At 43.3% G+C, this 15279-nt stretch overlaps 2 protein-coding genes across 2 annotated transcripts in view; both read left to right on the forward strand.

Annotated features, from left to right (window-relative positions):
- Positions 1–8958, forward strand: part of SCARB2 (scavenger receptor class B member 2) — a 54146-nt gene extending 45188 nt beyond the window's left edge. Inside the window, exons 9-12 of the mRNA XM_012744175.3 lie at positions 926–999; positions 2793–2844; positions 5961–6119; positions 8662–8958. Coding sequence (XP_012599629.1) covers positions 926–999; positions 2793–2844; positions 5961–6119; positions 8662–8700 — 324 coding nt within the window. The 3' untranslated portion in view covers positions 8701–8958. The remainder of the gene's footprint in view (positions 1–925; positions 1000–2792; positions 2845–5960; positions 6120–8661) is intronic.
- Positions 8959–14656: 5698 nt separating this feature from the next.
- The window catches only part of NUP54 (nucleoporin 54), a 29649-nt gene continuing 29026 nt past the window's right edge, over positions 14657–15279 (forward strand). The window contains exon 1 of the mRNA XM_012744161.3: positions 14657–14901. Within this exon, the coding sequence (XP_012599615.1) occupies positions 14835–14901 (67 nt within the window). The 5' untranslated portion in view covers positions 14657–14834. The remainder of the gene's footprint in view (positions 14902–15279) is intronic.

Raw genomic sequence — 15279 nt, forward strand, 5'->3', positions numbered from 1 at the left:
TTGTACCTGGGAAACCAGCAATGTTATCCTTTGGTGAATAAGATCGGGTGTGGTTTTCTCCCTTTTCTCTCTCTTAGCCATCGATCAATCAGTTCCCTTTCATCAGCCAAACTGTTAGCAGTGCTTGTCACCAAGGGATAATCAGGGCCCTATAATAATGAGTGGGACATCATTCTCTGGCAGTGACCATCCGGCTCTCTAGACAACCATGTGGGTTGTCCAGGCCTGAGGGCCACCTGCCAAGTCTCCCTCCCGCTGGAGTCTTTCTGGACCACTATTCAGAATGCCTTTCATGACCAGCCTGAGCAAGAGTGAGACCCCATTTCTACTAAAAATAGAAAGAAATTAGCTGGACAACTAAAAGTATACATATAGAAAAAATTAGCCGGGCATGGTGGCGCATGCCTGTAGTCCCAGCTACTCGGGAGGCTGAGGCAGGAGGATTGCTTGAGCCCAGGAGATTGAGGTTGCTGTGAGCTAGGCTGATGCCACGGCACTCACTCTAGCCTGGGCAACAAAGCAAGATTCTGTCTCAAAAAAAAACAAACAAACTACTACACAGAAATGGTGCCGTGTTCCTAACGGGTACAATGCACACTATCTGGTGTATGGGTGCACTTGTAACTTTGATGCAAACAGTACAAAAGCAATTTATGTAACCAAAACGTGTACTTCCATAATATTCTGAAATTTAAAAATTGATTAATTATTTTTTTAAAAAAGAAATGATGTGCTTAAGAGGGAGCTGTTCTGCCTCACCCCTCCTGGGCTCGCTTTCATTAGCAACAAAAGTAATGAAGGAAAAAACAAACAAAAGAAAAGAAAATGAATTCAGTTTTTACCTCAAAAAATATTGTGTATTGAAGAAATTATGTTTGCAGTTTAATAAATCCTAATGTTTTCTTTTCACTTTTCTGATTTGCAGTTGACTGGAATGATCCTAAAAGCAGCCAAGAGGTTCCAAATCAACGTGTATGTCCAAAAATTGGACGACTTTGTGTAAGTTTTGCTTCTTTCTACAGAGGCAGAGAATGATCTTGCTACGTTGCCTTTCTGGTGGGACTGATCTTGGGAGTACAGAGCCCTCCTGATTCTGCTCGTCCCTGTCCCTCCAGGGACAGGACCTGATCGGCATGTCCATGGGTGCCTGGGTCTTGGAATTTACATGTTTTATTTAATCAGACTGTCAAACTGTCGCTAGGGTGGGGAATCTACGGCCTCAAGGCCACACGTGGCCCTCCAGATCCCCAGGTGTGGCCCTCCATCAAATGGCTGAACTCAAGGACCCAGGAGGCCTCATGTGGCCCAAGGCCGCAGGACCCCACCCATCTAAGCACTTTATATACGTTCACTTATAACCTTATATTAGCCCCATTTTACAGATAAGGAAACAGAGGCACAGAGAGTTTAACCACTTCGGTGTGGCGCTCACCAGCCTCAAAACCTTGCCCACAGCCGGCACTCACAGTCTGCACGGGGGTCTGCGCTGCGCATTGACGGCGCGTCCGTCTTGCTCTTGTGCGATGAGGAAAGCTTGAAAGCACTGAAAGCTTGTTTTGCTTTACAGGCAGCTTTACTTGTCGTGTAAATCAGAATAGGTAACACATACATACATGTTTTCATTACATTATTTTTAAATGTTCACATTTTATTTCGATAAATGAAAAATTAGAAAAGTCCTATCATGGCTGTCGGCTAAAGTCGACGCTGGGCTGTGCGTCCATCTGTGGCTGTCGACTACAGTAAGGCTGTGTGGCTTCAGAGTCGGCTTCTATCTGCTACAGTAAGCCTGTCCCTCCCCACTGTGACTCTGGATGCCATCCCGATGTCCCCCCCGCCACCCCCCCCCCCCCGGGCCAGCCACACCTCTCACTTGCATAGTTCAAACAGTCTCTCGAGTCCCGCCTTTTCTCCCCGCACTCGGTCTATAAACTAACACCTGATTAAGACTCCTAAGTATAATCTCCTGCTCAAGCTTTTCAATGGGGAATTTTTTAAATACGAGAAAATGCTTATGGTACAATGTCGAATGAAAGAACAGGATGCAAAACTACACATACAATATTTTATATCTCTCTATAAAACGTGGTTTGTTTCCCCCATCAAATCTGTCAGATTTAATGCCACGTGTCACGGATCTTTAAGAACCAAATGTAGTTTGCAAGAATGCATGTTGCCGCCTGTGCTCGTGCTTCTGAGGTGGTGTGACTTCGTAGTTAAGAGCTAGAACCCGAGAATCAAAATGGAATGACAGTCCTGGCCCCACCACTGACTTGTGGCGCTTCGTGACAAGTTAGCTAGCCTCCTCAAGCCATAATTTTCTCGTCTGTAAACCTGGGACACTAATACTCACCGCACGTGACTGCTGTAAGAATTGAATGAGATAATGTCTCCAAAACCCCGGCACAGAGCTGGCACCTGGCAAGCGCTCAGCCGGCCCCTGCCGCAAAGGCGGCGCCTCAGCGGCCTAGCACCAGCGCCCTGGGGAGCGGCGGCCGCGCTGTTCTGCCGGGCGGGACTTGAGGGACAACAGTCATCATTCTGAAGAATCTGCTTTCAGTATCTTGTGTTTTGGTAAAAACACCATATAAATGTGCAGCACTTGGAATTGCTAGACTGATGGACTGGAATCTAACTTCCGATTTATATGTATTTGTAAAGATAACTAAGCAGTAAATCCTAGGTAATTTAATGAAATAAGTGTACTAGAATTTTCGTATAAACTCGTCTCTCCAGGCAAGTGTGCCATTGTGAGGGTGTCTATAAAATAATCTCATCCTTTGTCTTTGCAGTGAGACGGGAGACATCAGAACTATGGTTTTCCCAGTGATGTATCTCAATGAGGTAAGTCCTGAGAGAGAGCCGTCAGTGTGTTTTTAACTGCCCACGCTTGGAACTCCTCTGTTATGATGTCTACTATTGCAGCCATGTGTGATTTGAGACATGAAAAATGAGGGAAAGATGATTTTTGAAACCCATTTGTCCTCAGAAAATTTCTTTTAAATGTTTATATGAACCTGCGAACCTGCCTGTATCTGAGAGTTGATTTGGAGAGATGGCAGAAATTTTCCTGCTTTAAGAACATTATTTGGGCAAAACTCCCTTCTGGGGGGCTGCTTATGTGAGACACAACACATAAAGTGAAATGAAGCATTGTCGGACACCACTGAAGCACAGTGGATAGCCAACGCCGAGACAGATGTCCAGTTAAACTTTTCTTTGTCTCCTCCTTTGAAATCCTGCCAGTTTAAGACACCTGTGATAAATTCTTTTCTAAATTACATATCTCATTAACTATTGTTCTATAGCCTCAATTTCTCCCTCTCTTCCACCCAGTTTTGAGGGGAAAAATGCAAAAAAAACTAAAAAAAAAGGTTTTTCTCCTTCAATAAATCTTGATTGGCAGACTTCTGTTACTAATAGCAGCATTTTTTAAAAAAGTTTTTATTATTCTCCTCTGTTCCCTAAAAATACTTGTAGAAAATTTAGTAACAGAGATTAGCAAGAAAAGGAAAAATTAAAATCACTATTGTTACCGAAAGCTCAGCACTTGTCCCCGAGGCTGCACCAGAAGAACGAGGACAAGAGGTTTGAGGAGAAGGAAAGAGAAATTTATTAAGTTTGTTAATTTGCAGGGAAAGAGGAGGTTGGCAGGCTCCCATCTCGAAGTACCAGAGTCCTGCTTCTGAGCAGAAGTACAGAGTTTTGACAAGTTCTGATCAATCCCATCTTTGGTTAAGACTATCTCATGACCTCTGCTTGGATTCATTCCATCTTTAGTTAAAAGAATTTTGTGACCTCCTAACGGATTAATCTCATCTTTGGCTAAGGTGATCTTGTGACCTCTGTTTGGATTCATCCCATCTTCAGCTAAAATGATCTCCTGACCTCTGCCCAGACAATTCTCTGGAGCCATCTCCTGTGGCACCAAGAACAAAAGACATTCCCCTGCCCCTGCTGACCACTGGCCTGAAGTGGGGATGCAGGTCCTAGTTCTCATAGAAGGGGTGGGGGATGTTTTAAAAAGACAGAAAACATTTTTGCCACTTTTTTCAAGCCATTTCTTCTGTTACACTAGTCACAAAATCTACACCAGCCTTACATACTGTTTTTAATTTAGTTTTATTTTATTCAATGTGTTGTAACAATAACTTAAAAAACAATTTAATGCTTTACATTTTGTAAAACACGCTATTTATAGAACTCTTGGAAAATTTTTTAAAAATCGATTTAAAAACTAAATTACTGACAAGCCTCTCAGAGACATGTATGGTGGACATCTTCAGATGTTTCCTCCTGGTATTTTCTGGTTTTTATTACATGGTTAAATCATACCATAGACAGTTTTATATCTTTTTTCCTTTATTTAGCATTATAGTGGTAGCCACATTTATAAACTTTTGAAGGGCAGTTCTAAGATGAGGCTTTTATTGTTTCATAGGAAAAATTGAGGAAGTATGTACCAATTTATAGGACCTATTTGAGATTGTTCCTAGATCATCATTGTTGTGAGGAGAGGCATGAAAGACTTTGAAAACACAGAAGGTCCATTTCCACCAGTTTATGTTCATAGAAGTGGCATATTTGAAGTCCCCTTAACCTCCAACTTTTGCTTGGCTTTTTTGTTAACGACTAGATTGAGTCCAGAAACATGGAGTGAAGCCTTGTGCTTTTACTGCTTCCTAGAAAGAGTTTAATTTTTCTCTTCTCTAGAAAAATAAATGACTACAACTGGACATGATTGGAGACTACTGGCCCACTCCCTTTTTACAGAGGAGGAAACTCTGACCAGGAGGGCCCTTGGCCATTTATTGGAAGAATGTCCTAGAACCCAATCCCCTGACTTAGCCTAATACAAATTAAGCCTAAATTAAGCCAGAATTGTTGCTTATAATTTTTAATGGAATTAAGCTCTTCAGATACCTTACCCATTACACTAGGTGATAATACCCCCGTTCTGCATTCAGAAAGTGTTATTCTAGTACGTTTCCTTGGTTATCAACAGAATTCTGGTTATAGCCCCATTACTTCCTGAACACTTTCTGTGGAGACCTCTGGTCCTGATTACTATCGATGTAACCAAGAGAGAAATTATACTTTCCACATACCATTTTTGGAGTGTTTGTTCACTTAATCAGCTAACATTAATTGAGCACATACTGTGTGCTAGATACTATACCCAGTGTGGAGGTGACTGAGAAAAGTCTTGCCTCAAAGAACCTCACAGGCACTGGGAGATAAATAGGCAGTGACAATGTCGGGTGCAAGGACAATGATGGGGCTAGAGAGTGAGATGGCATAGAGAAGGTTCCTTTAACCAGGCCCGGCATGGCCAGACAAAACTTCTGGAAGGAAGTAATGCTAAGCTGGATTTTGAGGGATGAGTTGGAACTGTCTCCTATAAAACAGAAGATGATCTCAGTATTTCTGAATACTTTTTCTCTTCTTTTTCCAAACTATTTTAAGTGTTTAAAAAATGTTCTTAGAAAAGAGAAGATATTAGTGAATAAATGCCCCTCTAGTTAGTCTAATTTTTAAATGAATTTTTAGTTATATCTGATTTGCTAACAGGAGGACATACCCAAACTGTGTTTAACACATTGACTGCCACACTAGAAAAAAAAATTTTTTTCCCTGGGGCCATGGTATTTTATTACAGAAATAGAATAAAAACTTTGAAAAACAAAATGATCCTTTCTAATTTAGTGAAAGATATATTTTTTATTATTTTCTGTATGTGAGAGTTATATGCAAGCTGAAAAATAGTTCACTCGGTTCCCAAGGTGAAAAGAGGCATGAGTTACATGTGCTTCACGAGGCCCCAGGCTCAAAACTAGCATGAGTTAAATACAACTCACATGGCAGTTAATGTGTTAATGATGTGAAAGAAAGAGACAGCAAAAAAGGGTACATTCTGGATATTCAGTCACAAAGGGAATATTATTCGTTTGCCCCTCCAGAGTGTTCTCATTGATGAAGAGACTGCAAGTCGACTGAAGTCCGTGATCAACACGACTCTGATTATCACCAACATCCCCTACATCATCATGGCCCTGGGCGTGCTCTTTGGCATGATCTTCACCTGGCTGGCATGCAAGGGACAGGGATCCATGGATGAGGTGAGTACTGGTTGCAGGAGCTTCTCCCTTCCTAGGTAACTTTACCTGAGGAATTCCTCAACTGTGCTTCATTGAGGGGTGGCCAGCTGGCTCGTTAGGATGGATTCTGGGGTTTATGCTGGGCCTGGTGACTTTGTGGTTATATTAATATTACTGTTGGACCAAATGGAAAGCAAAGGAAGTGTGGCAAGGAAGGCAGAGTGATAGAATAGTACCAGCTATTTAGGGAATGGAACTCCTGGATGTAGCCCCTGGGAGTTAACTTTATGTCTTAAAAAAACAATAGCCTGAAAAGAAAAGGAAGAAATGTAGCTGTTAAGCACTTGGGCTTTGGTGTCAGACTGCCTGGGTTCAAATCCCACATCTGCCACTTAACAGCTGCATGACCCCATCTGTCAATGGGGTAGTAAGAGCCTCCCTTGTGAGTTTTTTGTGCGGATTAGCTGGTGTAGTAAACATAAAGGTCCAGTGTTAGTGTGTAGTAAGAGCTCACCAAACATTATTTTTATTAAATATGATAAAACAGCTCCAAGATTATAGAGCAAGGCAGCCAGAGACCTGCTTCAAATGCATCCCTGATGTATCAGAAGATACCTATGATTGAGTATAATAAACAATTGGAACATAGGAATGGTCACTTTCCTGGAGGGATGGGACAAGAAATTGGGTTGGCCTCCTGAAGTGACGTAGCCCAGCCAGGAGTCTAAATACCTCCAGTGACTGTTTTCTGTAAGAGCCCTTCTTAAATTCTTAATAAATTCTCTTTTTGCAACAAAGGCATTTTTTTCTCCTAGTCACCTCAGCTAAGTGTCTGAGGCAACTGTGAAGTAGAAAATATCGAGTTTCCCTGAAAATAAGACTGGTAAAATACGCCCAAGCAAGATTTCTAAGCATTTGTGCAATATAAGCCCTACCCCCAAAATAAGCTCTAGTGATGGGCGTGGCTACACAGCTCATTGGCACAATCTATGCATTTCGTCGTGGAGCAGCAAAGAAGACCAGCAGCCCTTCTCATCTGTCCCATGAGAGCTCTATTGGTCCGCATGAGAGACTGGGGCCAGTGGTTCTAAAGGAAATAGAGTCACAAGAAATTCAGGATGGAATTTGGGGTTTGGAGAGTTATGATGTTCCAGAAGAAGATGACTTAACTATATTTGAATAAATATAGATTGCTGAACCGTACTTAAAAAAAAATAACACATCCCCTGAAAATAAGCCCTAGGGTAGTCTTCTTGAGAAAAACTAAACATAAGACCCTGTCTTATTTTCCGGGAAACTCGGTACATAGGTTGAAACCATCTGAGTAAAGTCAGCTTGGATGTCCCTGTATTCCACACCTTTCATTATTTCTCTTAACCCATGCCAGTCTCTAGCCTGAATGGGCCATGAGGCAAAGTATTTTGCCTTTTTATTTTTATTTTTTTTTAGACATAGGCTCACTCTGTTGCCATGGCTAGAGTGCCGTGGCATCAGCCTAGCTCACAGCAACCTCAAACTCCTGGGCTCAAGCGATCCTCCTGCCTCAGCCTCTCAGGTAGCTGGGACTACAGGTGCACCACCACGCCCTGCCAAGTTTTTCCATTTTTTGTAGAGATGGGGTCTCATTCTTGCTTAGGCTGGTCTTGAACTCCTGAGCTCAAACAATCCTCCTGCCTCAGCCTCCCAGAGTGCTAGGATTACAGGTGTGAGCCACCGCGCCCGGCCATTTTGTCATTTTTATCTGTGGATCTTTCAGTCTGACTTTGTATAGTCACTGAGATTTTCTTAAGCACAAGTGAAGCCCCATGGAAATGTTAATTACTGCTCCTCCAATTAACCATCTTCATGTATTCAACAAGCAAGCAATTGTTGAGTGCCTGTTACATCTGAGCCACTGTTTCCTAGTAGGTTTCAAATCAGGAAGGAGGCAGATTCAACGGTGCGTGGCAAGTGTTTGGTCCAGGCCAGCTCAGGGAGGGTGCTGCTCCGGCACTGGCGGTGCAAGCGTCCGAGAAGGCCTTCTGGATAAGGCTGGGCGTGAATCTTACACAAAAGAAGAATCAGTGGCCGGGGATGGTGGCTCACGCCTGTCATCCTAGCACTCTGGGAGGCCGAGGTGGGAGGATCACTTGAGCTCAGGAGTTCGAGACCAGCCTGAGCAAGAGTGAGACCCCGTCTCTACTAAAAATAGAAAGAAATTAATTGGACAACTGAAAATATATAGAAAAAATCAGCCAGGCATGGTGGCGCATGCCTGTAGTCCCAGCTACTCGGGAGGCTGAGGCAGGAGGATGGCTTGAGCCCAGGAGTCTGAGGTTGCTGTGAGCTAGGCTGATGCCAGGGCACTCTAGCCTGAGCAACAGAGTGAGACTCTGGCTCAAAAAAAAAAAAAAGAAGAAGAAGAAGAAGAAGAATCAGGCCAAAGAGGGCTGTGGGATGAACCATCTTCCTATCAGTCTTTTCCTCCACTCTCCTCCACACGCCTCGCCCCAACTCTTCGCAGTGTGTAGAAGTTTCTGATGTTAACACTTAACTTCCCCTTCGTTCCTCTTCCGTGTCTCAGGGAACAGCAGATGAAAGAGCACCCCTCATACGAACCTAGCCGTTGCCCACGCCTGGTGAAGGGACCGTGGGAGCTGTCCTGACCCGGACCAGGGCACGGGAGGCCTCCGCAGCCTCGCGGGCTCGCTGCCCCGGGAAGGAGGGGAGAGGCGCGTGCTGGCAAGTGAGGACGGCGTTCTGGCCAGCGGCTAAAGGACGGGCTGGCTTGGCTGGCCACTATGCTTTGTCAAATCAAATGTGGTCTCTGAAATTGTCTTTTACATGTCTGGCAAGTATTTAATAAACCCCTGTACAGTAATTTTGTTGTTGCTGGGTGCCAGTAGCCAGAGTATTATGACCACTGTCATGGAGAAAATGTCTCCGCATCACTTGTTAGTGCTATTTGGTCTAACTTTATTCACTACGCTTCATTCATCAAACTCTGTGCTCACAATCCACACATGCCATTTTATTGTATTCCTCCACTTCACTCCCACAGCAGAAGTAAGAAAGAGTTCGGAACCCAGGGAAAAATGGTAGCCTCACCTGATATATCATTCAGATGCATCTAGTTTTTTCTTTAAGACATTACACATGGCATTGTATGCTAATCTTCAGTTCTTAATTCCTCCAGGAATATAACTCGGTCTTCTAGCTACTCTTATACTGTAGGAATCAAGTGGAGAAGGGGTGAGTAGAGGGATACCAATGAATTAATAGTAACAAGCTCCTAAGGATTTTTAACTTGTCCTTTTGTGAACCAAGAGAGAGCATAAATAATGCTGGCAAGGATAAGTACAGATATTTCATGTAGAGTAGAACTAAGTGCTAGTTATGACGCTTGTGGATAGTTGACTATTATTTTGTCGTGAAAATGATCTTGATGTGGAAAGACGCTTCTGGGAGAACATAGTAACTGATTTCTTTCCCCAGTCACTCTTGCCCACTGTGGTACTGGATTAATTAATATACTACTGAGTGATCATTTGCAAAATTATGAATATAGGAAATCCATCCTTCTACAGCATAAGTTACACATACATTTCAGGAAGTCTGATGAGACTAAAGAGACATTTCTTCTGGGACAGTCTTTTCGGTAACATTGAAATTGTTTCTGTAAGTTCTTTCCTTGGGTTCAGTTCCTTCCAGTCTTTTGCGGCTCACTCCCACTCACGGAGTAGAGTAACTTGTGCTCTCTACTTCCTGTGACAATCATTTTGCTGATAGAATGACAGAAGTTTATGACACTATACAGAAAGTACTTTAAAGAAAAATCCCTTGGGACCAGAAGCAGAGCCATCTTCTTCAAAAGACTTCCTGGTTTCAGCGTAACCTAAGTCACGGGAATTAGGGACCATCATATGTCACAGCATTCAGAATTCTAGCATATTTAAACGTATTTTCTTTGACTCTCAAAGTTCACCATTCATTTTTAATTGAGAAGCCTATATAGTTATCTGGCAATGTGCTTACAGAATTTTTTAACAACAGAATCATTCTAAGGGATTTTTTGTTTAAACCTGGATTTCAATGAAAGCAAATGAAGGGAAAAAATCATAGATTTGACTTACATAGTTTCTCATCCCTGTTTGGAGGTAATACATTGCTTTAATTTATGAGCCCCAATTTTTCTTCTCTCTACACTAAAGCAATATGTGATTTGTTTCCTGCATCATTAGACTCTCAACTTTTCTATAAATCAAGATAGAACCTTTAGATATCCTAATTCACTAAAATGTGAACAACTAAATAAAAAATATTTGGTCTTCAATAATGTTAAATACATAGATTTTTTTGAATTTGTCAATGATTAGATCATTGGAATATCTTATTTATGCATGTACTTATCCACATTAATAAAACCGATAAACCTGTGCATGCTTATTTGTTCAGTGTTGTTATCAGGATATAATCATCTGAGAGGAGGACATTTTAAATACTGTAAATGGTAATAGTTGATGATGTGCACATTTAGACTGAGTCCCACACAGGCAGGGAGACCAAAAGCATATTAATTCCATATTTGTATCATGTTTGTTAATCGTAACTTGGCCCAAATCACATTTGGTGTTTTCCTTCTGAAAAGTCTGAGGCAAACCTATAAATTGCAGTCAAAATTACAGATTGGTTAAGAAAAATGAACCTATTGTTCTATTGGGTTATAGATTAAAAATAACAAACTCTTCCTTGTGCTCATTCTCTTGCAGCCATTATCCTGGAAGGATCCCAAAGGCTTTGTGCCTGTCAGTCGTCACGATCACAGAACACAGGTGTCCCATACCATGACACTCAACCTAGAGAGGGAGAAACCAGACAGAGAGCTTCACTTACTTCTCTCAGGGAAAATTGAGAGTTGAGCACAGAACAGGAAATGGGCTTTGCCACTTTTAGCCCCAGGCTTTTCCCACTAAAGTTTATTTCCTTATGTTCTAGAAAGATCACTAAGGGTCAAGTGGAACAAGTACTACATGACTAACCCCTATTGGGGTTTTTACTTAAGGGAGGGTAATTTTTAATTTAAATTGCTCTGGATGTGAGTTCTGCAAAAGGTGATCCTCACACTTGGCCCTCTGGGCATTTGATCGGAGTAAATTGCTTGTGCCTGTTAAAGAGAATACTGACCGGAATGCTCTTCATGTAGCTTCTACATTTGATTGATTTCATGTGACTCTTGACATGTTTATTTCTACCCTTAATGCAATGAAATGTTTCACTAATAAAAAAAAAAACTATATATAAAATTGCACCAGTAGTCATGTCATCAGATGTCCAGTTGTCTATGGAGTCTCGTTTGAAAGATGTTCCTTGACAAATGCAGCTCAGAGTCACACCCCTCAGGCCACCTCTGATTCCAGCTCAGCTGCAGTGGACAGTCATAGGCAGCTGGTAAGTTCCACTCCCAGCAGGTCCCACATTTTGCTTTTCTGTTTCAGGGCTTTTTCCACAGCCTGGGAAACCCCATGTAGCCTTCAACCAAAGGGGGCAAGAGTTCACTGATAAATGTTCCACTTCTTAGAAGAACTCTTCTCAGGCTCCTTCTTTGTGGTCCATCAAGTAGGACTGCTCACAGTGGTAACTGCTTTCCATGAGTCCTGTCTCACTCTCCCCGCCCTCTCACTGCTTCCTCCCAAATCATCTACCTACACTAACATCTGTCTGCACTATCTTAACTCAGGTCTGCTTCCAGGTAAACCCAACTAAAATCAGATGAGTCATCCGAAGGGCTCAGTAGGATCAGAGAGCTATCGAAGAGGTACAGAAGCCCCAGCTTTTGTTTCTGGGGACATTTGGACTAAAGTTACTAGTACAAAAATTCAGATTATCTTAAAACCTTTCCCATCCCAATACTGCATCTTATTTTTGAAGTCAGCAAATCCAGATCAGTCTTAAAATATCTAACTCAGGCCAGGCATGGTGGCTCACACCTGTGATCCTAGCACTCTGGGAGGCTGAGGTTGGAGGATCGCTTGAGCCCAGGAATTTGAAGTGGCAGTGAGCTATGATAATGCCATGGCACTCTAGTCTTGACAACAGAGCAAGACCTTTCTCAAAAAAAAAAAAAAAGAAAAGAAAAAAGAAAACAGAAGATGTAGCTCAGTGTTACAAATGATGTGGCAAAATTAAAGAATACAGGATAATTTGTTACAACATTGTTTATGATAACTAATGATTGGAAACACACAAGGGTTTGGCTAAATAATTTGTTGCATTTATACAAAGGAATACTATTTAGCCATGAGGTGGGAACAAAAAAAGCTCTTTATGTGCTGGTAAGACCTCAAAGATAAATTACATGAAAATGCACAATTCAGAACATAATTCATGCACAGTTTATCCAGTAAGTGTTTAGAGTGGACAAACATGCACACAAACAGCCTCAAAGATTTATCACCACAGTCTTCATCATAACCTGTCCCAAATAGTTTTCTTGCTAAGATTAAATACGTATTTAAAATCTCTTACCTCCAGTACATACACAGGAAAAGGAATGGAATATATTGGGCATGTGAAAATCATGTTCACTTCCAGGCAATGGAGAATGGAGAGTTTCAGTGTCCTTCATTCCAGCATGTATGGAATATGTATGCGACAATTTGAGTAAAGAAAAAGAAGGCTAGAATACACAAATACATGTAATTTGCACAAAATATTTCTAGGAAGATACATTAAAAAATAATATTGGTTATGTCTGGGAAAATGTATAGGGATGGAGGAAGATTTTTCACTCTAAACCTCTTATCATTTTTGAAATTGTAAATGGGTTACCTGTTTAAAAAATTAAATAATGCTAATAGTGGATATTGCAGGAGTCCTAGTGAGGGTGTAGATATGCAGATGAGGACAACAGGAACGAAGCCTGAGGACGGATTGATTGACTGGATGTGGAGGGGAGGGAAAGAAGGAGTCTAGCATTAGTCCCTGATTTCTGGCTTCTACAGCGGGATAGATTGTGAATGCCATTTTCCAGTAATGGGAGTTTGGGAAGAAGACAAGAAAAATGAGTTCCTTTCTTTAGATACTGTGTTTGAGAAAGCCTGGCTGGGGATATCCGCAGATATTTGGATGTGTGGGGCTGAAGTTGAAGAAAGAAGCCCACGTTTGGATTGCAGTTGAAGTCAAGGAAGTAAATGGAATTGACAGGGAGAGAGTATCAAGGGAGAAGAGGTTGCAGCTAAGTGCCAGTATTAGGAAGAGAGCAGAGAGCCCTCAAGGGAGTGGCGGATAGTAGCCAAATCCAGCCCACTGCCTGTTTTTGTAAAATACGGTTTTATTGGAACACAGACGCATCATTTGTTCATGTGTCTACAGCTACTTTCATTGCTGCAAGAGAAGAATAGAGTAGTTGTGATAAAGCATATGGCTTACGAAGAGAGGCAATCAGCAAAGAGTTTGGGGTTGAATTGGTGATAAACACATGGGACAATTAAACAATGTTGTTTGAGAAAGGAAACGTAGTAAAAAAGGTTTACTACAGGAGTCAATTGTAGAAAGTTTCCATGTAATCCCAATAATGTAAATTGAATATTGATCTAGCCAAAATTATGGAATAACTATATTGTAAAATGCCAGAAAAAGGAAAAGCTGAAATAAAAAAGTTTTAAAGCCCAAAGATAGCTACAGGATGGACATATAGGTAATAGAAACTGGGCCTGTGAACTACACTGAACTCTCACTTCCCAGGATGGGATCTGTCACATATATTAACACACTGACTGCACCCCTGCCTACCAGATGAGGCTCAAAGGCAAGCTAGGATCAACCATCCCTCTCCAGACCCTAAGATGCCTACGCACCCCTTTTTATTCCATATACATTAACCACGTATTGGCTTTATCTTGCATGTAATGTCACTGAGAACCACTCAGAATTGTAAGAATGTCACCTTTGCCTCACTGCCCCCTTCTCCCATTTTCTGTGTAGCAAAACATACAAACACTGAGCCTCACGTAGCCCACTCCAGGGTGAATTCTCGGTTTGCTAAGTTTGTGTTCTTGGGCTGTGGTTCTCAACTTGGCTCAGAATAAAATGAACATTTCTTTAAGTTTATGGGGCCTGTTGTTTTAACCTTATTTTGATTCGGTGTGTGTAGGGCAGGGGAGCAGGAAAGAGCCCAATCTTCGCCCTCCAGGGTGGGGAGTCAGGGGCGATGCTCAAACTAAAATTCACCAGGCAGCAGGTCATCTGGAGTCAAGGGGGTAAATTAAAAAACAAAAAAAGGTTGAAAGAGGTGCTTCTGGGAGTGGTGCCTGCTTTTCTTCATTTTTAATAATACGCCTTCTAGAACTGTTTGATTCTTAAAACTATGTGCTTGTAGGTATGACTTTAATAAAAGTAAAAACAAACAAACAATAACAAAAAAGCCCTTGCATCTATGAAAATTACAATTGTCCTTTGACTCAGCGATGCCGCTTTTGCCCTCAGGCGGCACACCTCGCGGGCTCCCCAGCGTCTCACCACAGCTGTGCTACCTGACGCCACGTGAAGCCATAAAGGCCCCGGAAGCGAGCCGGGCCGGGGCACGTTCCCGCCGCACCATACACCCAGCTCCGCCCGCGCGGCGGCGTCTCAGCCTCTTAGGCTGGGCCGGAAAGGAGGCGGAACGCGGCGACACGGCTCGCGGTTTCCCAGCCGGACCGAAAAGCGGAGCGCACCGAGCGTCGCGGGAGCATCGCGCCGGCCCTCTGCTCTCGCGACATGGCCTTCAATTTTGGGGCTCCCTCGGGCACCTCGGGCACCGCTGCGGCCACCGCGGCTCCCTCGGGTGAGTGGCTCCCCACCCCTGGCTCTTCTCCGGGGAAAAGAGGGGGGACGTGTCTGGTCCGCCCCCCTCGGTCCGAGAATTTCCGGCTTGGGGATCCCAGGGTCTCCCGCCCGCGCGGAGCCTCGAGGGGCGGCGGGAAAGGGCGGGCGGCTCCCGGGGCGGCCGCGGGGTGTTCGAGGTCCAGGGGGCGCTCACGGCGCGTGGTCCCCGCGGGCCCCGTCCCGCCGCCGGGGAGTTCGACTCGGAGAGATGGGCGGCTACTCCCCTGTCCCCTTCTCTCGCGTGGCTGGGGACAGGGCTGGCGAACCGGGGCGCTGCCTGCGGCCCCCGGCCCACCCCAGCGGGGCGGGAGCCGTCGCCGCGGCCCCCGGTGTTCCT

Source organism: Microcebus murinus, chromosome 26 (assembly GCF_040939455.1).
Source record: "Microcebus murinus isolate Inina chromosome 26, M.murinus_Inina_mat1.0, whole genome shotgun sequence".
NCBI lineage: Eukaryota > Metazoa > Chordata > Mammalia > Primates > Cheirogaleidae > Microcebus > Microcebus murinus.